Raw genomic sequence first — 26,696 nt, forward strand, 5'->3', positions numbered from 1 at the left:
TCTGGAAGAGTAGCTACTTTTAAGTTTCAAGGGTTTTTCACTTCTAAATATTAGTTCTAAACATTTTGATTATTCATTACTGAATTCATTTAACTTTTTCTTAAAAAAGGTACGCGTAGATACATTTCGCCGCTTTTTTTTCCTCACCGCTTTTGGCATTTTTTCTCACCGCTTTTGGCATTTTTGCTCACCGCTTTTCACTAATTTTACTCACCGAAAAGTTCCTGTCCCTAGGTATAACATTAGGCCTATATATGTCTAAATGTTCACAGCAATTTAGCAGGTAATAAAATAGCTGATAATACTGCACACCGAGAATAATAGGGCCACATCTAAAAAAAACTGAATTTTACAGGTATTTTACAAGAGAGTGAATAATTGAAAGTTCATTCTTAGCCTCAGCAAGTGCATAATGTCGGCACTGTTTCTATAAAATTAATCAACCTTTTTTTATATCTTATATCTTTATATCTTGTATCTATATATATTTGATATCTTTAAGTAGAATTTTTTTTTGAGATGTGGCCCTATTATTTTCGGTGTGCGTTACCTTTATGTTAGTAGCATAGGTATGCCTGTATATTATGTAAAATTGTTCTTAATGTGATTAGTTTATTGCATTATTTTTTTTAATTTAGCACAGGGAAAATATATTATAGGACAGGGAAAACTCAGGGAAATTTACTGAAACAAGATGGTGGGAACCCTGAATGTTTTGAAATTCAGTGCTACCAACTGCCTTTCCAAAATACGGTGGAACCTCATTATTACGAGTACGGGATACTACGGGATACTACGAGACCTTCGTTGTTACGACAGTTACATGCGCTCTCTCTCTCTCCCTCTCTCTTTCTCTTGAGGGCACCAGTTGCTTCCCCTCCTAAGTCGGCGGAGGGGTAAATCTAAAAATAGACCAGCCAACACCCACCCTTCCTTCCTTCCTTCCTTTTCCTTTGCCTTGCCTTGCCTTGCCTTGCCTTGCCTTGCCTCCCTTGCCTCTCCTTGCCGTGCCTTGCCCCGCCCCGCCCCTCTTCCCTCCCCTTCCCTCCCCTTCCCTCCCCTTCCCTCCCCTCTACTCCCCTTCCCTCCCCTCTACTCCCCTTCCCTTCCTTTTTCTGTGGTTATCCCAGTCAGATGTGCAGATTTGCTGGACTTCAGTTATTTGATGTCTGGGTTAAACATAAGTGGCAGAAAGCAGGATTTGTATGGCTTTCATTTGAACATGCTGAGAACCAAAACAACTAATGTTTAAAAAAAGCTGGTTTGAATAAAAAATATTGTTTTTTTTTTTAAACCTTGTTTTTTTGCCAACCCTGTCGTTAGACATTAATGATTTATTTCTAGATGAATCAGATTTTCCCACTTCTGACTTGGAAGATGACAGTGATGAGGTTGAATTGGGTAGTGGGGATGAAGAAGAAAGTGATGATGATGATAACTTAGAGTTGGATGAAGAGGATGAAGAAGAGGAAGATAGTGAAGAGGAGGACAGTGATAAAGGTTTGTACATCTTGACATAAAATATCACTTTGTTTGGAACATCAATACTATCAGTTGCAATTGCTGCTGTAATAGAAAACTCTACCTTTAAGTTTTTTTTTGTTATTTGATTGTTGTTTTGATATAGTATTAATAGCAGAATATATGTTTTTCAGGCAGTGTAAATTTAGGAATTTTTTTTTCCAATGTTTTAAATATAAATAAACTTAACTTATATTGCGAGAAAAAGTAAATACAGAACGTTAATTTGAGGTTTGGACTAATTAGAATTTTTACATCTTATCTAGACAAACACTGTAACACCTACCCTCAAAGTAATGCCCTAATTTGTTCCAGTAAAACACATCAAATCAGCGCTAGTCAAATACTTTTTTTTTTTTTTTCATAAGAGAGTATTTTAATCAAAATAATGTTTTCCAAACAGGTAAGTGACTTGCTGACCACCGTTTTAATGAAGACACTACTCCCGTTAAAATTAATTTACGTTACTAATATGTATCAAAATATATTTGAAGTACATTCAAATAAATGTAAAATAAATTTAGAGATAAAACAATCTAAAATTAGATTTAAAATTCACGTATCCCATTGTTTACATAATAGACCTTGGCATAACATTTTTTTTTTTCCCTATGTAGATGCTACCAACATTTCTGAGTTACAAAATAATGTTATTGAAATAGGAGATATATTTCAGTTGTAATAAGAATTTAAAAATCATGAAAATAATATTAGAAAGATTATTTAACCTGTTGACATAATATTCAACTGTTGTTTACTAAGTGAATGTCTGCCATGATTTGCCACTAGCGCATCTTAGTGGCGCAAGGGAAACTAGCCCTGAAATCTTCTGGATTTTCTCTCCAGAGGTGCTGTTGATGTGCAGGATGGTGAAATGTAAATGTTTGCTGAACACTTGGGATGTCATCGTAAATAATTATCCAGTGAAGGAAGCGAATAGCTATTGAGGAAAGAGCAAAATATTTTGTTAAGAGGTGAATCTTAACGAAGGATTTGTTTTCATTTAAAAGTTCAACTATCATTTCATTTTCATTAATTTAAATAAGAGCAGTGTTTGCGCAACCCTATGGTGTAAAAAAAATTAAATTTATTTTTGCATTATTAGCTGTTGCAGTTTGACTCAACTATTTGCTACTATTTGCTAGGTCATTTTAGGTTCATATTTGACATTAAAATTGTAGTTTTTGCCCGCCATCCTTTTCAGCTACCTCAGGGATAGCCAAGAACACTAGCACCACTTCGTTTTCGACAGCCGGGTCAACTCCGTTCCACAAGAAGCATGAAGGCAAGGAGAAGCTAGCGACGCCAGGATCACAGAAGGGTGACAAGAAGTCTCCAAAGCAAACACCAGTATCAGTTCTCAAAAAGGAAAAGACCCCCCTTGCAGGAAATATAAATGTATGTCCAACAAACATTATTCTGGTGTGCATTAGAGATTTTTACAGATTGTCTAGAAAACAACATGATTATAAGGATGATGAGGATGAGGATAATGATTATAATTATTACTAATATCGTAGCAGTGTTTCGCTGCTATATTCTTTTAAAAATTACTGCAAATATTTATTTGTTTTGTAGTTTATCTATTTAAATATTTTTGTGGAATAATGATGTTTGGTATAAAATAGACTTATTTCATAAGTTCATTGACACCATTTGTGTTAGCATCATATGATGTCATAGATTTGTAACACAAACAAATTTCAAAAACGACCATTTCAATATATTGAATGTAGTATTTATTTCTACTTTACCGCCAATTGGTAGTGATGTCACAAATGTAATACATTACTCTTTGTACTGTGCATGGCAACACAAACGTTACACATGATGTGTCTTCAATCGTTGAATAGGATTCATAATTCTATTAGTGGCTTTCTTTGATCCGGCTGCTTTGTTTCAGCATGTTCAGTGATATGAAATTAATACTGTCACTCTTGTTTGTATTTTTGGGAGGGATTCATGCAGTTCAAATCCTGTCGAAAATGAAAGGCAGCTTTAAATTTAATTGAAATTTTTTTTTCTGTAGATTACAGTGATTAAATTTAAAGTTTTATTGTAGCTACTCTTTATATCACACAGTACATTTGAAAAAAAGTATTTAAATTTGTTAATTTCAAAATCTGAAGTTGTGGTGGTTTAGAACGAATCTGATAACACTACTAGTGTTGCCTCCTGCCTGGAAGATAAGTCCGCGTGTGACAATGTGGTACACACAAGGCGCTTCATTGATTTAACTGATTTCTCACTTACCCTTCCATTCCCACCTTTAAGGCTATGCTCGAGTTCCAAATAATCATGTGAGGCACTCACGTTGATATTCGGACATAGACATTCGAGGCTTTTCCTCTTTAGCTTATTTATTTGTGAGAAGTCATCTACTAAAACAAATTTTAATTATATTTCAATTTTATTTTCAGAAATATATAAAAAAAAATACATAACTTTGCATGTGTAATGCTAAAACCTGTGCTTTACTTGGTGAAAAAAGTTGGATAATAAGACAATAAAAATTTCTGTCTTTCATAAAATTTGGTTCGGCATATATGTCACTAACAACATCTTACGTTTTTGTGGTGGAACTTCATATTTTCTAGCAACAAGCGACTGAAAGTGCCAGCTTGCTGAAAACTAGACACGATTCCTTGTTCGTCCTTTTATTTGGGCCCAAAATTTGGAAATAGCTCTTGTATGGTGTTGCTTCTTAAATGAATTTTATTTTAATAAAAATTTGAATAAGCATTCATTAAAAGCTTATGAAAATTGATTTTGTGCGCACATTTAGCCAAATCTTAATTATTTGTTGCTCAAGCTTAGTTTTTCACTACCATTACATTGAACCACTTCTATGATATCTTCTCATTTGGTACATATGTTGCTAGTAAATTCAAGTTATAAGTTCAATAAAAAAAATTTAAATGTTTGCAACAGGTGACTAAAAATGAACTTTCTGCTGGCCGCTTGTTAAAAATTCAGAACAACTCATATGTTTGGACTTCTTTTGGCGATGGGAGATGTTGTATATGCCTGTACAAAGCATCAATTTACATTGTAGGGGTTCTTTATTTTAATAAATTAATTATTCAACAAGAAGTCCAATCGATGAAACCCCAAACTATGATAATATTTTTCAAGGGTATAATTTCACATACAGTAAACTCCCGGTATATCGCGCCCCGATTGATCGCGGAATCGGGTATATCGCGGGTCAAACCATGTCCCCCAGTCAGAAATGAATAATAATGGAATAAATGGTTGATAGCCGATTAGGATAATTTTGCGTTGTAACTAACAAACTAAGCATCGGGCAGAAAAAAGCCTAGGCGTAGAAAATGTCCGCAGTGAAATTCTAAACAAGATATCTCCGTACATTATTCCTCTATCTTGTAGGGTTTTCAAATTATGGTCCAATCCAGCCCAGTGATATTTTCTGAAAGACTAGTTCTTAACGTCGCTTTATCTCACAAATGAAGCAGGGGACCTGATAAAGCCCACCGTCCAGCGACATTATCCAGCGTGACTCGGCTGGGGATTGATGTTGGATAGGCTTGGTTGTCGGCAAGCGCTGGATAGGGAGAGGCAAGCCGAGAATATGGAGAGAGGTAGAGATTAGAGCGGGCAGAAACTGGACCAGGGGGCGTGGGGGAGGGAATGTGTTCACGCAGCACACAGGCAGAGCATGAGTCACTTGACTGAGCAGCGTCCCTGCGTACAAGGCAAAATCAGGTAGTCCGGTGTTTAAAATTCCACTCCAGAATCTTAATTGGTACTTTACTGGACATCTGTATATAAATGTTTTGTTACAACTTAAACCTACAGACGTAATATTATTGGGTAATTCATTGTATTATACACGTTCATCTTTTTACTTTGGTATAATGTTTTAACATTAAATGGTAAAGTAAATCAGCTAGCGTATTTTTAATCTTTGCCCAGGAATTCCCAGTGGTCCAATACTTACGTGAACCATACTGTACCACTTTTGCCGTGAGGTAGTAAACAATTCCCGGAAATGTTTATGTGTAGCGGTCTCCCGACCTTTAACCAGAGGCTGGGGAATATAACACTTGCCGATCCGAGCCACACACACTCAGCAACTCGACACAGTGTTTGGTGAAATAAGTAAAGACATAGTTTAACACTGTTTTTAATAGTGTCACTGATTGCGCTAAAATTAAATTGGCGCAATTTTTGTTTCCCACACGTGACCATTTATAATTTACTGTAAGCATGGATAATAAAGTTTAACCACTTGGCACGATAGACGATTCTTTATTTTTTATTGTACGAATGCTCGAATAGTTTTTTCCTGTATCTGCGGCCTACTTCTGCAAAAGACAAGCTATCTGTAAGTAAATATAGAATTTTTATTTTGTCAATCAAACTCGGTACTTTGCGAATCATATTCGGTTTGAATTATCACTACGGCCTTTCTTTTTAGAAGACTTCGACCACAGAATCGTGTGTAACCGCACACACTGCACTTACTTTGTTACGGACACTGACGAAGCAGATACTGTGGCTGACACCACGAGACTGGCAGCAGCTTGTGTGCCGCACGTGTGTATGGCGGCGTGTGGCGCGCTCGTAGGCCGTGCGACAAACTGTGCGCGGCACGCGGAAAAATAAAAACAATTCAACATTTAATATTTATCTTTAAAATTTATTATTTTTATTTTTTCACCCGCGTTTAGTGAAAACTGCGGATGCAAAGTCCGCACAACGGCGGGCCGTCTATACTGTGCGTGCTTGCCGACCTATTAGAACACAGGCGGTGTTTTATGCCTTTTGACCTTAATCACATCGAAACATCGCGGTTATGCAACAACGCGGGTAAAAGTTATGTCCCCCGACAACCGCGTTAAATAGGGAGTGTACTGTATTTTATCAAGTCGTTGAACGTTTATTTATTAATTGTTTTAGTATTCTATGTATGTTGACATTTCATAATCCAGCATGTCCGTGGTCCTGGACATAGGGATTAAATAGCTTTTACTGTCCCTTGCCTTTGTGTTTTGTTTGCTGTCACAGTGTATCTACCCTGTGGTCTTAATGATTACTAGCTTTTTCATTGATTTCTAGTTTTTTGTAGTTAATTTTTTTGTAATGTGATTTTTAGGGCAGTGCTAATATAATTTTTTTTTAAATTTAATATGAATATGAGTATGAAATTATTCTTATATACAATTATAAAATTTTATTAGTAAAAATAAGAATAAGAATTGGAATCCCACTAAAAAGATTTTTCACGTCACTTAACAAATACATAGGGAGAAAAGAATGTAAAATAAACTAGCTCCCTGATTTTACAAACCTGGAATTAACGAAGGTAGCTATTTCACAAATGCATTCTCAGGAATCTTGGAAACATCTGAAATTATAACAACAAATTTTAAAAAATCAGGAAAAAAAATTGGGGAAAAAATTATCACATGTTATTTTTTAACGCACAGCGTATATTTGGTGTGGGTTTTAATACTTTTAAGTTATGTTCCTATAAAAAAATTGGACATTCCTTTTATAAATGTTGCAGTGTAGGTGGGCGGGTACGAAACTCGTACGGCCAGGATGGCGCGTGCTGTTGGCAGCGATGGCATTATTGTGTACTGTTTGACCCTTCTGTCCTGGTTTACATTCTTCAAGGCCAAAGCTAGTCCCTCTCAGACACAAACAATTTTGTCTCTTCCCCCCCCCCCTTTCCACTTAAAACCTTCTGCACAAGAAACAGTCATCCTCCCCCCCTCCCCTCCAACACCACATGTGCGACCAAAGCCAAAGACCACAATGTTTTAAGTCCATTCCTGGTAAAATATAACTATTTTTAAGGCCCATGCGACAGCCATTTACCATTAATACTGTATTAGTTGTTGGGGCATCAGTCTAGTAATGGGTTGGTCCCTGTTCTCAGCAAACTATACCGCAAGGAGAACCGTAAATAAAATCCCATTACCACAGTAGCGTGGAAAGCTTAACAGCTAAACCTTTCCTGGTGAAAATCGGTAGACATTCGGTAAAATGCTGATTTAGAGGGACATAAATTTTTGGTGGTGACCAATGCATACGTCCTCACTTTCCTTTAATCTGGAGATATATATACTGTGTGTGGGGGTGTGTGTGTGTATATGTGTATTTTTTAACATACCTTTGTTAACTTATTCTTTTGCAGACTGATATTAAATTTTTCTCAAGCCATTTTTATGATCCTAAATTAAATATTGATTCAGCTATAAAAAAAAACAGTTATTATATGTATTACTAGATTTTGCTCCACCGCAGAATGTAAGTTCTGAGCTATTGAAGCCATCCAGTTAACATGAAGCACCTGTACTATATAGGTGTTAGGTGACTTGTTTGTGGTGGAATAATGGTAAAGTGGGGCACTCTAAAGTCATATTAAAAATAAACATGCCATCTATCATGACATTCTTTATCTGAGGTGGGAATGGAAATTGTTTGGTGGTTAACTTAGAACAGATAACCAGAAAAAAGGAAGAACTGACACATTACTACATCATACATTAAAATTTAAAAAAAAAAAAAACCATGCACTCATACACTTTGTTTATTAGACACACAGCAGAATTTTCGCTGGAAAATCACCAAAATTCAAAATTTCTGGAATGAAAAATTTCAGCAGGTGTAAAAAATATTTATTTACCACAAATTAATTTGTGGCTTTATTGTAAAAAGATTGGATCTACTTTTTCAGAATATGGTTGGTAAATATGTTGCAGGTTTACTAGGATTGTAAGGCACAATTTTTTGTGTGTGATACACAATTGAGTTAACAAGTTTCTTTGTTTTCTGTCAGGGCACCCCAGGTGAAAAGTCGGGCAAGAAGAAGAAAAACAAAAACAAAGGTGACAGTGCCTCCAACACGCCAGTACAAGGCAAGAATCCCGGTGCTAACATCACCCCTGCTAAGACTCCGAAGCAGCAGTTGGCAGGTGGGGTTGTCATTGAAGAGAGCAAGATTGGAAATGGGCCTGTGGCAAAGCAAGGGAGTTACGTAAGTAGTCATGTCATTTGAGTGCGTGTTAGGTTCTTCCGATTACTGCCATACTATGTAAAGAGATTGTCATGTTGTAAGTTTCATTGTCATGTTATTCCACGTATACACTATTTATTTATTTGGCTGCAACATTATTATTGCCATAAGATTTTTTTGTTTATTTGTAGATAAATTTCTTTTAAAGAAATTGGAAATTTTTGTGATTTTGCTTTTGTGATATTTACCATACATTCTTGTGTTTAATCATTGGTTTTGGAATGTGATTCTTGGGCAAGACCTCTCAGTTGCTACTTTCAGATTTAACTGAACACACAATGTACAGCAAGGTATTTCCTATCACAGCAACATCTGGTTCCTAATACATCCAAACCTTTTCAAAATGATATTGCTTAAAATGTTTTTCTGCCTTATATGTAGGGCTTGGAATTTTTCGCTATCGCGAATTTTGCGAATTTCGCATGAAAACTCAAAAAGTAAGTACATTCGCGAAAACCACAACATTTCTATATTACACTGCAAATATATCCCCGAAAAGTACCATTATTTGCAGATCACTAATACTCATGCAAGGTTAAAGTATCCTTTAACCCAAGTCTTGTGTTTCAGCATAATTACCTTATTTTTACATAAGCCGTGTTCGTGTATGGTTTTGATGCTCAAAATTGATCTCGGGGTATAGTTCGCACTAAGTTTCTTCTCATTTGTGCGCCGGGGTTTGTTCAAGTGGCAACCCCCCGTTCCTCCACTCCATTATGCCAATACCGTATTTATTGAATGCAAGCAAACTCAAACTTTTGCACTCTAGAATTCGGCATCATATTATTTTTATTTTTCGTAAACTACCGTGCACACTTGGCCGGATATGAGAACGCGTTTATTGTATTATGCGAAAAGTGTATAAAATATTATATCAAAGCAAAAGAATAACCTAATATCTTGTATTTATCCAAGTTGCGTCATATACGGTAAAATGTAAACAAAACAAACCTGGTTTGTCCAGGTTAGCCAACATAGCTTCTACTAACTTCTCACGTAAGTAGTGATGTGCGAGTCTCGGCATCATCGAGAACGAGTCGAGACAGAAATTTTCTCGATCTCGTCTCGAGATAATTTATTTGGCTCGGAATTTTCGAGAATTTTGTAAACAAGAAATAGGTTAGGTAATATAATATATTGAGGCAGCATTTTGTGTTGCGTGTTGAAATAATTAACATATCTTCAACGTAACGTAGATCGAATAAAATAAAATATACTTGTTACGCTAGTATACACGATAAATTATTAAAAAGTTAAAAACGAACAACTTCCGTTCACAAGTCACTACATGAAACGGTAAACGTAAACAATGAATTGTGCTGTGGTTATCACATTAAATTACAGAAGAAAATGATTATTTTCCGTTAATAAAACCAACATTAAAAATAAATCATTTTCGGTATCAATATCAAGTATCAACGTAAAACGGTACGGTAAAAAATAAAAATATAAACATGACTGCAGAATTCTTCCGCGATTGCATTTTGTTTTATGGCCTTAGGTTATACACACGGCCAGCAGTATATAACAAGCAACATGATTTTTAAATTAAGGTCCGTATCGATAGTGACATATCGATAGTGGCGAATGTTCAGACTTTCATGATCAAGTACCGTCCATGGCTCAAGGAAACTGTATAGACTATGGAGTCAATAACGTATGTTTACATACGACAGTAGGCAAATAAACTTGAGTGTAAAGGTAAAGTTGTAATTGCAATTGCAATTGTGGATACTTGATAAAATTATTGAATAATTATGTATGTTTGTCAGATTATTGAGTTTTACTTTTTTGGATCATATTATCCTGTTAACTAAAGTACAGATTTCTCGATCTCGACTCGATTCTCGAGAATTTTTAAATTGCTTTCTCGATCTCGTCTCGAATTCAAAAAAGTCTTTCTCGCACATGCCTACACGTAAGCGAATGCTTCCTTAACGAAGATCATACATTTCCCAGACTGTGAGAAGTTTTGTTTTGTGTAAAGCTAAACACGTATGTTAGCGGCTAATGAATTTATCTTACCGTAGTTGTTTATTTTATGTAGTGGTGCACCGATATGACTTTACCGATTACCGATTCAATTACCGATTATGAGAGCAATAATCGGCAGATACCGATTCAGTTACCGATTATAATGAAGACATTTTTTTAAGTGTAATAATAATAATGCACACAAAAATTTTTATTCCCATGTGAATTTAATAACAAGATGAGGTAAAATTGAGAATACAGTTATAATAACAGTATAAAAATATATAAAATACACTATTAAGTCATTGCAAAGTGTAAATTAAATTAACTTCTATTTATATTTGTTATTGTAAACAACTTGAACTACTGTCTAATAATTGTAATTTACAGTGGGTAAGTTTTTGTTGCGGAAAACTAGCATTATTATCGACTATCACTTAAGGTTGCATCGAGAAATTACCGTTTAACAATGTAAAATGTTGCTATATTTTGTTCACTTGAGTTTATAGAAAAATGTTTCCACACTTCACTTTTTTTCTCCCTAGTCGCCATCTCACTATAATTATATAAAAATGACTCAAAACCAATTGTAGCACATGTGATTTTATTAATGTTGACTGAATGTATAAAATTATAAATACTTTTTCATTTTTCACGTCACATACAAATAACACAACAACGGATAATGTTACCAAAGACTCCCATAACAAGTTTGTAAAACGCAGTGATAAACTCTGAAAGGTATCGGGACCATGATTTTGAACCGCTACTACGACTCGAAAAGATCGATTCTCATAGAATCCACTGCAACTGCTTGTGGTATTTTGATTGCGTGCCATCTATTTTTCATCTCTGGCTATAGGTAATGTACAAGGCCACTAAACAAAAGACAGAACAAAAGACGAAACTTAAATAAACGTGTAGGAAGAGGAAAAATGTATTTTTTATTGTTCGAGGCAATGAGATTTATTAAACTTAACGAAATATCTGTAATCTTGATATGACGGAGTTATATGAATTTTGTAATATATACAAATATTACCGTATTTCATCCTAAAATGTGTAACAAAATATTACACGGTAAAAACCTACTTAATTACGCCGGGACGTAGATAATCGGCAAAGTAATCGTTAAGATAATCGCCGATTACGATTAATCGGTAAGTACCCATAATTGCCGATTACGATTCATCGGTATCCGCATCGGTGCACCACTAATTTTATGTAAATTCGTAAATAGCAAGAGAATAAACAAATAATGATTTTGCAGATACGAAATTAGTCTGCGCAGCGAGACTGGTAGTGTGCGGGCATGCGTGACTATCATGCAGCCAGCATCTGTTGACATCACGAGCCGCGACATCATTCCCAACGTAGTGGCATACCACTGCTGATATTTATTCGCGCGTCAAGTTTAGTTGATTGTTTTCGTAACAGCCTGTATGTAGTATGTTGCAACATATTTCTGTCTAGACTTTGAAAATGCCGAATACAGTAGAACCCTGTTATAATGTTTTTCAAGGGAGCACAAGAAAAAAACATTATAAGCAGGAAAACGTTATAAGCAGGAAATCTCAATTTAGCACTCAACAATGTTCGAGCTTTGTACCAATGGACTCACCAAGCTATGTAAACAACTTTAATGTTAAAACCAAAGATAGTAGTATACTTGATACATGAATTTTCTGAAACAAGCCAACAATTTTTCAACTTCGTCTTGTTCCCTGGTTAAATTTTGTTTGTCTTTAAAGATACACTGCCACATTTTTTGTAAAATTGTCTCACGATTCATGATGACAACATTAAGAGTGAGAACGTCTACTCCTTCGCCACCTGAAAATGTTTAATTTTGGGATTCCTACGTATGAATAAAAAAAAAAAAATTATTTGTAAGCAATAGAAAACACGATTACTTATGCCCTCGTTCAATGGTTGGCAAATTAAATATCGTAGGACTATGTACGTGCATCTGAATACCCACTGGAATGGCAAGGAAGAGAAGAGTTGACTAAGGGTGCCAACTGACACGTAACTACGAACATTGTGTACCTTCAGTATATTGCATAAAATTGTATTTTAACAAACTTCATGTATTGTATGGCAGTGATTGTAAACATAAACATACATAAAGGAAACTTTTTATGGTAAGTGTTGGAATAATTTGGTTTTAAAACATTTTTTCCCCATTTATTGAATGTTAGAAAGCAAACATTATAAGCAGGAAATTACACTATTTATGAACATTATATGCAGGAAATAAATACATTGTCTTTATGGGGGAAATATTGGGACTTTAAAAATATGACATTATAAGCAGGAAAACATTATATGCAGGAACATTATAACAGGGTTCTACTGTAATACTTTGAGTGCTCGAGACCGAGCATATAAGTAGAGACACGGAAATTTCGCGAATCGCGATATCGCGAAATAACACCGCAATTTACCTTAATTCGCGACAAAACACCGAAATCGCACAGCATCGAGAAATAAAACTGATAATAATGAATTAGACCACCCATGCAAGACATCGCGAAAAACAAGTAAACACGACGTTGACGGCACATCGCCATTTTTCTAAGTTTCAACATGGCCGCTTTGTAGTAATGAAAGTAAATAATGATTTACAGTATTCCCGTCACGTAATCATTACAATTTGAAACGAAAGCAGTAATTGCAATCATAAACTAATTAAAAAGAGAAAAATGTACCTGAGCATCAACACAAAGTTAATAAAAAATACCGGCGATGTTTTCAACACAATATAGCTGCCATGATTTTCAACCCGCTGTATTTACACATTAATCTTGTAGAGAAATATAAAATTTTAATTCTTCCTTTCATGTTGAACAGTTAACAACCTCATGCTTTCAACTACGTTTGACTGGCTTGGCAACCTACTCGTTAGAGCTGTAGGTGTAGCAAACCGTATGTATTCGGTACTGACTGAGTAACGGGTGCGCCATCTAGTATCGAGTAACGAAACGTTACACACGGCTGGATTTCGTTACTCGCATTTTTCGTATGTTTTACGCATGCGCGCGCATATTCGATGAATTTACGTTACAAAGAACGATGTTTGTTTATTAAGTATAATATGGAAATTTGTCGTCCAAGTTTTTTACTGTTTATAAGAAAGTATTTTTTACAAATTAGAAATATGTATGTTTTTGTTATTTATTATCGCGTATTTTCACGTTTTTTGTTGTTTTTATCTTAAAAGAGATAATATAATAAAACCGCTCTAATGAGATTTAATTGTTTCTTGGTTAACAAAAACTGTTAATTATCAAATATTGTTAATTGTTTATATTCTATTTATTATTATTTACGTGACGTCATACTGTACGCGTACGCAATACGACTCGATTCGTTGCTGCAACATAAAGGTGGGTCTACACTGTGTAACAAAACAAGTTATAAAATGTTATATTACAAAGTTATACAACATGTTACAAAATGAAAAGAATGAAAATTATATTACAAGTTACACAACAAAGTTATATAACTTGTTATGAAAACGTGAAGAAAAATGTTATATAACACCATGTTTTATAACAAAATAAGTGTTATAAAACAAGTTATATGTTTCCCATGCAGTGTCGGTAAAGATCAAAGGAAGTTAAATAACTTGTTGTATAACATGTTGGCCGTTTGTCCACACTGGTATACATATTTAAAAACATGTAACATGTTATGAAACAAGTTGTATTACTTGTTATATAACTTATTATATAACTTGTTATGTAACATGTTATGAAACAAGTTGTATAACTTGTTGTATAACATGTTACAAATATAACATGTTTTTGTTATATAGTGTAGACCCACCTTAACATTGCATGTTATGCGGTATCAGAAGTAACGAGTAACGTAGCGACACGATAGTAACGAGTACTAATTGTTATAGTAACGAATACATACGGGTACACTTTTTTTCGTTACTTTTACACCTCTACTACTCGTAAACATGAACACATGACACTACGCCGATTGATAAGCAAAATCAGTGACCTTTAACTGCCGTAACTACACTTCTCAGCAAATGCAATACGACCGCAAAGCAAGTGAATACGGCGTCAACGGGACAAAGAACAGCAGCAAGAAATATTAAAAGAATACTAAGTTGAGACATGCCGTGCCGAGGCAGCGCGCTAGGCGACACCGGGCCGTGCCGAGGCAGCGCGCTAGGCGGCACCGGGCCGTGCCGAGCTGTTTCAAGCCTACAATTTTTATTTGCCAATAGTGTTGACTTTAGAGTGCAGTATACGAGTATACGCCGTGCCACTATTATTTAGCCAAGCAAAACTTGTAGGTCATAAAACCATTCTCAAAAGTTAAAGTAAACATGAAAAACCAAAACAGCGAAATAAAACCGAAATTTGATTTTTTCAAAACGAAATTTAAGGAAAAATAAAACCATTTTTACGGGACTCTACATATAAGTATCAGAAACATGGGTTTTATTGTACTGACAATAGCACAGTGATGTGCAAATTTTGTAACTTAAAGTTTCATGGGAAAGAAAAGATTCCATTGACAAACAACTATAAAGTCGGCTAAGCATGTGGCTGTACATATTGTGTCAGTTTTAATGGGACTGTCTTTAAACCATTCAGAATTTGCAAAAGGTACACTTAAGTCCATCTGGCTTCCGTGTGCAAATGCAGACAGCGAAAGGTTTTTTTCTCTTCAAAGTATTACACTGTTCTTTCTGATCATCGCCAAGGCCTCTCTCAGGAAAATTTACAATTACTAAGTGAAATGTGTTTTGAAGTATAAAAGATTGTAAAGTACTCTGCTTTAACACTGTTTTCTATAGTTTGTACATAAGAATTTTTTTAAAATTTCATTTTTTTGTAACTGTTTTGGATTTAATTGGCTGTTATTATGCATATTAGTCTATTCCTAGTATACATGGATTGTTTATTAAATATGTAAACTATTATATTCAATAACTGCAAAATTTAGTCAACATTTAAAATACTGGTAAAATTTCCATTGCATAACAAAAATACTGACTTTAAACCACCGCTTTTCTAATTTCAAAGTACAGCTTTTTGCATACTGAAAACACCAAAATTTTCCAGGACCTACTTACCGTATTTACTCGCAAATAGGTCGCCATCGCATATAGGTCGCACCCATAATTTGAGGTCTTGAATTTGGTATTTAAGATTACCCCCATATAGGTCGCACCGGTAATTTAATGACGTGAACGGCCGGCATGCCGTGCACGAAAGAGTTAACGGGTACTGTAAAATTCCGCTACTACGAGAGCTGATAATGGCGTAATAAATTGTTGTAACAACAAGTACTCGTAATAACCGAATATAGAAAATTGAAGTCAAGTTAGATTCCTGACTTCTTAAAATGTCTTAATTGTAGACTATAACTCGAAAACAGTGCTTTGTATTGAAAAAAAGCACAGAATAAAAGTTGTAGTAAATTTAATTATGAATAAAAAAGGCCTGTTATGATTTTTTATATATACAGGTGTTTTCGTTATGGGTTCCGATAAATACTAACGCTAAGTAAATTCACGTCACCCGAGTTTGGCTATGCTAGCCGGCTGGTATTTATTTTCGTTCAAAACGTGGCGAAGGAACTTGTGTGGATCAGGTAGAATACATTCTGCTATAAACGAAAGATATAAGAACAATGCTATCCTGAAATGCTGTGACATATTTTTGGAGTAGATAATCACAGCGACAGACCGACAGGATGCGCTCCCGCCTTTGCCGTCAGGGATGTTTATTTTGACAGCTCAAGCAATTATCTTTTCCACGACCCTTCACAGCGTAAAAAAAAAAAGAAAAAAAAACACGTTCGAATGCAGATGGAAAAGTAACTATGCAGTAAAATAAATATATTACGGCCCTGCTAAATTTTTCTATTCAATACAATTTGAGGTATTAGTGATTTTTCAGCAGAAACTGCTGTGTGACTAATAAACAAATTGTATCATAATAACTTAAACTTATAAAGTATTTATTAACGGCGAAGGACAGTCGTATAAGCCCATAAAAATATTTATTTTACCGATAATGGACTATACAACCTGGCTTTAGTCGCACGCGGTGTGGGAGGGGAGGAGGATGCTGACAGTTTCTCAAGCAGAAGGTTGAAATAAGGGAGGAAATGTGTTGAAATGTTAGTTGGAAAAGGGGGGGAGGGTGTTTTTACATGGTTTGTGGCTCTGGGAGGGATGAGCCTTGAAGAATTAGCAGGGGATGGGAGAGGTAAGCGTCACGTCACGTATGACGTCAAGCCGCCGCTACCGCCAGCCTGGCCGGACAAGTTTCTTATGCTCTCGCAGAAGCTACCACAGTGGCTTTTCGTGCGATAGTGGACGCGCCGAGCTTGGCTAGACACTGCCGCGTGGACAGTCTAGAGGGGTGGTATATATTTTTAGCCGTCTTTTGTATGCCTGCCTGCTTACAGTACAGCTCTCGCCAAGATAAACGTGAACACATAGCGCCCAACAAAGTGTAACAGACTTGTTTTTCAGCCGATTTTACTCAAATTTTCGACTTTCTCTGCTCGAATTTTTCACGGTTTCACAAAAAACGGCCGTATAAACGGAATGGGCGCATCAGAGGGGGGTCGCATCGGCGGGATTCTACTGTATTGCAAAAAAAATTCCTCAAAAATTTTAAAATATTTTTCTTCACATATAAGTCGCACTTCATTTTTCCCCCATCAAATCTGGTAAAATTACCGCGACCTATATGCGAGTAAATACAGTATATGTTGAAATAATATAGCACCAAAAGTTTCTTAAATCATTAATATAAAAGCCCTCTTTTAATACATTATGAGGGTTGATGTCCGTCATCGTGTGTTTCAAGATACCAGTCTAAGCAGAGCAGTTTTTACTAGTGATGGGCCGAGACTCGAAAATTCGAGTCGAGTCGAGCGAGTAGCATCAGCTCGGCTCGGCTTGGAATTCGAGTTTATTTTACTCGACGGGGCGAAACTCGAAAGGAAATTCGGGTAAAACTCGATGATAAAATATAATAAAATTGAATTACAATAAATTCTTAATATCTCCTTACGTGACTTCGGCCGACACTAAAAATTACGTACGTAAGACCGAAACACGTACTTACAAACAATGACGACAATCGGCCATATTATTTATATTTTAGTTTTACATATTGCCAACTTAACATGTGTGACCACATAGCAAAGAAGACGAACACATTTTTAATAAATAAAACACGAATTAAATTTTATAATCATAATATCGGCAGAAATATTACTTTTTTTTAGTAAATCCGTGCTACAATCGGCGCAACGTTACAATAATAAATTAACGGTAGCGTTATATTTGTGCGCATGTTTGCGACTGATACGCCACCAATCACGAAATGGCATTTAAAAAAACTTTGCTCGACTAATTTTTATTTTAGGAAGTATAGGTTGGCGAACATGAATTTTTTTTCCGTGTTTGTTTACACTATTACGTTCGGCGAGATTGCGTTTTGTATAATTGTTTGCTATCCAAGTTAAGTGGCAAGTTAAAATTAATTATGAAGTATAAATTATTTTATAAAGTGTAACTATTCAATACAAATACAAAATCATGTATTGGTTGGAAGTGCCAGCTTACTATTGGCCGGCAACGTAACGGCGTTAGTGTTGTAGCAATAATCTTTAAATGTATTATATTTGTTATGGGAACGTTTATTGTAATGTTGCGCCAATTGTAGCACGGCCTTACACTTCCCATAAGTGAAAGTTTTCGAAAATGTTCTAATGATTGTGTGAAACCCTAACCTTCGCGCCAACAAGCCTAAATTATATTCAATGTTTTTTATTAACTCGTGAATGCTACAGGCCGCAGCTAACTCGTTCGGTTCAAAATAAGGTAAATATGTAGTTGAGCGGTATTTGCGGGGAAAAAAATGTTAAAAATATGAAAATACTTTTATTATATGCTCTTTAAATTCCTCTTTTCATTAAAGCCGGCGGATATAAGAAATTCCAAATACTTTAGGAGATATCGAATTTTTTAATTTTCACAGTTGGGCGATATTTGTTAAATAAAATTTAAAAATTCCGAAAATACTTTTATTCTATGCTCTATACCTCAATTATTGAATTGTATTATATCAGTTAAGAATTTAACCTAAATGAATTATTTGTATTAATACTTGTATTTTAAATATATTTGATTAAGTGGGCCATGATATAACAAGACAACCATCAAGGACTCTTAGCAATAAAGTGCAAATATTCAAGCTCGACTTAAGTGTCAAAGATTCAAATAAAAATTCAGACTTGAATCGACTCGAACTAATTATTGTAAAATTCGACTCGACTCGACTTAAAAATTTGCAGGTTCGTACATCTCTAGTTTTTACATATGTCGCCATGGGTGAGACGAACCCTTTATAGCAATTTGCAGCCCAACCTGGCAGAGGAGAGCATCGTTCCAACCTTCCCACATTCTGCTGAGTCATAGTCGTAGTTTTTTTTTTCTATACAGCGGGTTGGCGTCTATCCTGACCTGGCAAAGAACAGCACCAGGGGTCCTGTGACACCAGAGCTTCGTCCGCCCTATCCCTGAGTTACGTGAAGTATATTTATCCCCGTAAACCGTGTGTACATTTGAGGCTGACACCTATTCTCATGATGAATGCAAATTTACATTAGCTTCTCAATGGGTAGTCCTGCATGAAAGTAATAACTGTTCAAAGAGTTTACAGAGTATATTAAGGAAGTAATCTAACATTTACTTGTAATGTGTGAGTTAGCTAACTTTATCTTTAGCTGATGTTTGATTACATAAAAAGTTGCAGTATTGTAATACATAGCACAAGTTTTAAAATATAAAAATATAAAATATTTCATTTAATTACTTTTGTATATACTATCTCTAGAGATTGTGATTTATAGCATTTAAAATAATGACATTTAGCATTTTTAATTTGAAATTTGGCATTTTGTAGCATTTAAAAAAACACAATTTAGCCAATTCTCTCATTTTACATTACTGAAAAAAATTTATATTTTTAAAAAAGAAACCGTTGCTTGCCGTTTTACAGACTTTTTTCCTTCAACCGACTTCTCGGTGAATTTTTTTTTTTTTTCCATTCCAGATCGCGATTACATAAATTAAAATTGTGCATTAAAATATTCGTATCACTTTACTATAACTTCACTTTTCTATTCATTTATGCAATTGGGAATGGAAATGACGTTTCGTCCCATTTTTACCTCGAGAAATAACAGTATACAACACATTCACCAGTATGCACGTATTTGTAAACACGCAACATTCTACAGACTACACAAGAACGCGGCACAATTGTTAGCGCAACGAAGTAGAGATGTCGCAATATGGTGGCCTAAAAACTTGTACTCTGCAAGATGATGGACAATCTTCCAGCTAGTTGTTCTTTGCTTTGTTTACAATCGCGAGGCACGGATGGCCATTCTACATTCAATATTTACGAACAATAGTAGTTGTGAATGACGTGACAATAAGATACTTGTGCTGAATACGCCATAAAATGATGGTTTCTTTTGATACTGAACTGAAACAAAATACAATCGGTAAATAAATTGTGTAGAGTGAAGACAAATCTACGTTTTTTACCTTGATTTTGCATTTATCTCGGAATAGTCAAGATTTAATATTTTATAGCAGAAAAAATATAATTTAGCATATTTTAGCATCTATTTAGCAAAAACTAAAAATCACCATCCCTAACTTTCTCATATCCATAACCGCACTTATATATGTATATTAGAAAAGAGTTCATTATGAGTATCTTATGTTAACAGCTTTGAAATTGGGCAAATATAATTACACACGTAATATTGGGATAAGTATAACATAATATTTTGAATTTAAGGGTTTGAGAAATTCTTTTATTTAATTTCTCATTTTTTGCATGGTGCACGCACATAGTAAAAATTTACTTGTCTTTTTTTCATGATATGTGTAAAGAAGTACGTATAACTTCAAAAATTCAATAACATTTCTGGAATGTTCGAAATTGGTGGTTATGATATAAAAGAAATTACCTGGAATCGCACTGCTATATTTAATAACCTTTTCTGCGGCTCTGAGAAATGTACCGGCACTAACAAATTTAATCTTTTATTTATTAAAGCCTGTATTTGGTTACATTGTTTCCTTTGCTCTTGAAAAATGTAAACAGTACGTATGTGAATTCTTATAAAAGTGGATGTAATGTACCTGCTTCAACACTTAGTAAAATGTTTTAGAAATGTTTGATGAATTTTTATTGTGCATGTATTTCAATAGTGTTGTCTTGATTGAAGGATGCCACTACGCAACATGTATGACATTATGTATTTTCATGGACAGCCTTACATCTATACTTCTCAGATACAGATTAATCAGATTAAGATGTGTTGTTTTTGTTGGTGCCTGAAAGTAATCAAGTTTTTTAAATATTTATATTCAATTTAATGTGTACTAATTTTGTGTATAGGTGACAGTTTTTTACACGGGAAGGTTAAAACAAAACAACAAGCAGTTTGACGCTGTAAATCAAGGTACTGGTTTCAAGTTCAGGTTGGGAAGTAACGAAGTAATACGCGGATGGGACATTGGCATTCCAGGAATGAAAGTTGGTGGGAAAAGGAAGATCGTCATTCCTCCACAAATGGCGTAAGTGTAATTTTTCAATTTACAGCTATAAATACATTTCTAAGACTTGATTAAGATATTTTTTGTGTGCATTTCCAAAGGGTGAAAAAAAATGTATATATATCTTGATAGTACTGTGTTTGATTTTATACACATTGTGTGTGTGTGTGTGTGTATTCATTATTATAAAAAATTTTAAGGTCCAATTTTGTGTTCAACTCTTTTACATAAATGTTTCTTGCCTGAAATGTTCTCTGCAATAGATTTCATTCTGCACTAAGTTTTATATTTTGACATTATGATTGCTGAAGGAAGAATGCACATTTTTGGGTTGAGTCGAGCCAAGTTCAGTAATCATATCTTACTTATAGTCAAGTCGATTACACACACAATTTGTTAGTCGAGTAAAGTTCTAAATAGGGCTGTACGGGATAGGTAATTTTGGTTCGGGAAAAATTCGGGCGGGAAGCTATGATTTCCCTTGGGAAACGGGACGGGAACGGGAATTATTTAAAAGTGCAATATGTATCCAAGCAAATTTATTTATTTCAAAAATGGGCTATCAAAACCATATCATTTTAACTTTTAAAAGCCATAGAATTAAAATAAAAATTTTGAAAAATAAACAATACTATGAAATGCCTCCATTTTCGTGTATGAACACCAGTTCCTCTGTATGTTCTGAGGAAAGGGACATACGCTTGGGGGATACAATGTTCCCAGCAGAAGAAAACACACGTTCACTTGCTGTTTCTGTTGCAGGGATGCCTAAATACTGCATTGCAACTTTACACACGTTAGGGAACGCATCTTTTCCTTTTTCTCTCCACCACTTTAGGGGATCATCACTTCTTTGTATAACAGGCATACTGAAATAGCAATCAGTTTCTGATGACATGATCTGGTTACTTGATTCGCTCTCAGCAAGTTCGTCAAAAACACTCCAGAGAAAAGTAGAACTCTGTGCCAACTCACGGGTACCTGCAGTTGTTACTGAAAGAAAAAGAAACACCACATTCTTACACAATGCTATAGTGGCTTTTGTATAAATAAAATAACTAGGCCTACAAATAAATTAAACAATACCTGGTTGTGCCGTTGCCTGTGTGATTTCTTTTACTTTTTTATCCAGGTGGTTACGTGCCAAAAGTTTTTCTTCCGTTGGAATTACAACAGCCTTAAACCTCGGGTCTACTAACATTGCAGTATAGTATGGCTCTTTTCGATCGTAGCATGGAAATCGTGCTTGGAGAGCCAGAAGTACCTCATTTGCAAACTCCCATCCCTGTTTTGCATTGGTGTTGATGTAGGCCTTCAGACAATTTTTTAGAGAAAAAATGACCGGAATGACCATTGATGCTGATGGTGAACGTTCACCACAAAGTTGGGTTGTAGCATCATACAATGGTTGCAATATATTAATGTAAGAGTCAATAAGGTTCCATTCACTCAACTGCAGATTTTCCATGTTCAGTGTTGGTAAGTGACGAGAAAGAGGTATCTTGTTGTCAAACAATCTCTTCAGCATTAAAAACTCTGAATTCCATCTTGTCTGACAGTCTTGAATTAAGTTTAGTACCGGCAGATCTAGTTCTTCTTGAATTCGATGCAACTGTTCAGTTGCTCGCGCACTGTGTTTGTATCGTCCAACAATCGAACGTGACTTTTTCAGTACCTCTTTGATCTCACATGTTACTTTAACAGCATCTTGCAATACAAGCTGCAGTGTATGTGCAAAGCACTGCAGCTGCGTAAACTTAAGTTTGCATAGTGAAAGTCCCAACTTAAGGTTTCGTCCATTATCACTCACAATGTACATGTCCACTTTGTCCCCTGCATTTTCTAAGTCCCATTCATTGAAGCACTCTACTAGTTTCTCACTAATTGCTTCACCAGTGTGTCCACCAGGAAAGCTGTAACACCCTAAACAGTACTTCTTCATGTCGAAATCTTCAATAAAATGACATGTCAGCGACATGAATGCTTCGTTGCTAGCAGATGTCCACAAATCACAAGTGAATGATAAAGAAGCAATTTTGGATAAACTTATTGCATTGGCAATATGTTCAGACATTTTTGCCTTTGTTTTGTTGTACAGTTCAGGTATTACTCTTCTTGAAAAAGTGTTACGAGATGGCACTGAATAAAGTGGTTGAGCTATTTTAAGGACTCTTTGAAATTTATGATTTTCCACTGTACTGTATGGCAACATAGCATCAGCTATCCATTCCCCAATACAGTTCGTCAGTGAAATGGCCCTTTCATGTGTTGAAGGCCATTTGTAAGCTTCGTCTAAGCAAAGTTGCTTCTTTGTTGGTTCTAAAGTTTTTTCCCCAATATTTCCGCCTTTCCGTGTTGCTTCTATCTGTTCAAGTTCTTTTTTCAAATTTGGATGTTGCATCAGATGTCGAAGCAACCCAGATGTGCTACCAAAATTGGTTTTTAAAACCTTTTTGCATTGTTTACACTGTGCAGACACATTATCTGGCATTTTTTGGTAAAAAGACCAGATAGGAGTTTTTAATTTGGTGTGGCGACTTTCCATGATGAAATTCACGCGTAAACACACACACCTTATGTAAACAACTTCACACTAAAATACTCGCCAACACAGATAATATCACAATGCGTTTAAAACCGGAGTAAAATACATTGAATATCTTGTTCTGTAGAGAAAGGAACCTGAATCTCTGGCGCTCGGCTTTGTGTGTGGAACAGCATCGGTGACAAACTTTACGATATGTAAATATTTAGAAATAACATTTCACCACAGTTTCTCTCAACGCCTATCTTTGTTTTCACCGTCGTTTGTCCTAAACACCAAATTTATGAACGTTCAAATACATTTCGATGTAATATACATCAGTGTCGCCAACGTCTTTCCGCAATATTTCTTATTCGTTAAAACGAACATCACCGAACATGCACGAAGACGCCATATTTACAAGACTTTGAACGTTCACATCACCAAACGTTTTACTCATGGCCGTATGGTACACCTTGGCAAGTGGCACAAAAAAATGTTTACAATCGCAAACGAAGCTGAGAAATCGCTGTGGCCACAAACGCACGTAGTAAAGTAAACTAAATACAGTTTACACAATTCGCTTTACTTTTATTGTTCCGTCTAAACTTGTGTCACGGTTAGCTATAAAATGGAGCGCTAATGCAACATTAATTGCAGGAAATACTTTGCATTAAACGGGAAAATAATGCATTAAAACTATAGGGAAAATGACGGTGCCAGTAAAAAAATACGTTAATTACGCAAATTCGTATATCTCAGGTACGTAAAAATGAGGTTCTACTGTAATCACAGAAAACTTATGTTCCGTTACGAAGACACCTAAAGATAGGTTACGCAGTGATTTTATCAGAAAAATTATCAATATACATTTTCGGGAAATATTACTTTCCTGAATAATTTTGGGAAAAATTCATTCCCGAAATTTCCCGAAAAATCGGGATCCCGCCCAGCTCTAGTTCTAAACAAAAACATTTAGATAGAGTAGTTGCAGAAATTTTTGAGAATAATTTTATGTCCTTTGTGTTTATTGTGAGAACGGTCGGTTGGGTAGTTTAGCTATGTTTAAGGTGGTATTCCAAGATGGCATTGGATGATGAATTAGAACTGCACTGTTGTGCCACGTCTGTAACCTAACTTGTGGGCCATATTCCAGAATTTAACCTTCTGTGCGCATGCTGACATGCTCAGAAATTAGGTAACACAACTCAAATGAATTACATAGAATTGTGTGCGTGTTCTAGTTTTTACTTTATTTCTCAATTGTAATAAAAATTAAAACATCCAACTATGGCTTTGCAAGATTTTTCCACGTATATTTTCGTAAAAATAATATTACAAAGTTATTTTCAACATATGGAATTAAGGATGATGATGTAATGAAAGGTTTCAAATGAAATCTGTAGGGGGTTGTTTGGAATCAAACAATAAAATCACAACCTGATACACGAGACCAGTTGGTAACTTTCTTTGGGGGGAAAAACTATGTAACTCATAAACAAAAATAATTAAATCATTATTTAGCTAGAGCTGCAAGAGAATGTGCGACATTACTACTATTATTTCTGAGGGAACCTAATAGTTTCCTCCCCGTATGGGGAGTTCTAGAGGTATGACTATTTACTATTTGTAAAGGTTAAAATAAAACAATTAATCTAAATAATTTAAAACTTAATTCTATAAATATAAAAATTTATTATTACAGAGAGAACAGTCTTATTCATTTCAGTTTCAGAAATAACTATGTACTTAAGGTGTCGACATTCATTACGTTATCAATAACAGGATCATTTGTGATTAAGGGAGTACCAGAACTTTAGTAAAGTATTTTATTTAAGTTTATTTGAGCATAACCAACACAAAACAGAATGAAGATCAAAGAATCTCAAAATGTTAAAAAAAAAAGTTCATATCAAAAAAATTTTTTGTAAATGTAATAAAATAATTTACTCAAGAAATTAAAATTGTGGTAACATTATTGTGTCTACATATTTTTTTCAAGCACGCAACAATTTTACTTCTGTAGTTTGCTAACTTTAAAAAAGCAGTACAGTTAACATGTCAGTGTTAAGTTAACAAAGATATCGGTTGGTAAATAAATCAAAATAACCAAAGTGTCCACAAAATTAACACAGTTACACTAAATATAATTTAAATATATATTTTATTATTAATATAATACAGTTTTAACATTGATATATAACTTATAAAAGGAATTGAACAAAATCCCCAGAAAATGTGTAAAAAGCATTTTTTTTCATTGCATTTTTACAAAACAAATTGCAGAATTCAGCATTTTAGCTTTTGCTGTATTTTCAGGTTTCTAATAGTAGTTATATATCATTTACATAATGTTGAAAGTGACTTACTAATGATACTTACATTTAAATTTACCAAACAGTGAGTGCAATCCAATTCTCTCCTAATTAAACTACTTTAAAGATCGCTGTTAGTGTATAACTCATGTGTTCAATGATTTTTCAGGTACGGAAACAAAGGTTCTCCTCCAGTTATTCCTCCCAACAGTGCATTGGTGTTCGAAGTTGAATTGCGGAACGTAAAATAACTTTTTGTGATCTCTGTTTATACTGTCTCATTTGAGTGCGTATTTCTTGTCTTTTTGCACTGCTACGTGTACAAGTTTTCTGTTTCATACATTGTTCCATGTTTGCTGCTGAGTTTGTATTGACATTTTTAAGTCATCATTAAATTTACTTTTTTATAAATGTTATTTTATTTATGTTTTTTTTTATAATAAGCAGGTAATTTGTGTGACAATGAAAAAAAAATTGAACATGCAAAATTCAGTATCTGTAGATAGGAACTCTGTGTTTTTTTAACTGTAATTCTGTTTATTAACAAATTCATTAGACAAGTACAGTCAAACCTCTCTGAAATGACCCCTCACGGTTCCCAGGAATAGGGTCTTAATAGAGGGGGGGTCGTAATAGATGTTTTCCAAAATTTTAGTTGATTTCAAACCCCCCTCCCCAAACTGC

General features: G+C 34.9%; 1 protein-coding gene across 1 annotated transcript in view; it reads left to right on the forward strand.

The window, feature by feature from the left end:
• The window catches only part of LOC134532196 (46 kDa FK506-binding nuclear protein-like), a 50,529-nt gene extending 24,106 nt beyond the window's left edge, over positions 1 to 26,423 (forward strand). Inside the window, exons 5-9 of the mRNA XM_063368615.1 lie at positions 1,345 to 1,500; positions 2,726 to 2,919; positions 8,333 to 8,530; positions 21,016 to 21,194; positions 26,182 to 26,423. Of these exons, the coding sequence (XP_063224685.1) occupies positions 1,345 to 1,500; positions 2,726 to 2,919; positions 8,333 to 8,530; positions 21,016 to 21,194; positions 26,182 to 26,263 (809 nt within the window). The 3' untranslated portion in view covers positions 26,264 to 26,423. The remainder of the gene's footprint in view (positions 1 to 1,344; positions 1,501 to 2,725; positions 2,920 to 8,332; positions 8,531 to 21,015; positions 21,195 to 26,181) is intronic.
• Positions 26,424 to 26,696: the final 273 nt, after the last annotated feature.

This window comes from Bacillus rossius, chromosome 1, assembly GCF_032445375.1.
Source record: "Bacillus rossius redtenbacheri isolate Brsri chromosome 1, Brsri_v3, whole genome shotgun sequence".
Lineage (NCBI taxonomy): Eukaryota > Metazoa > Arthropoda > Insecta > Phasmatodea > Bacillidae > Bacillus > Bacillus rossius.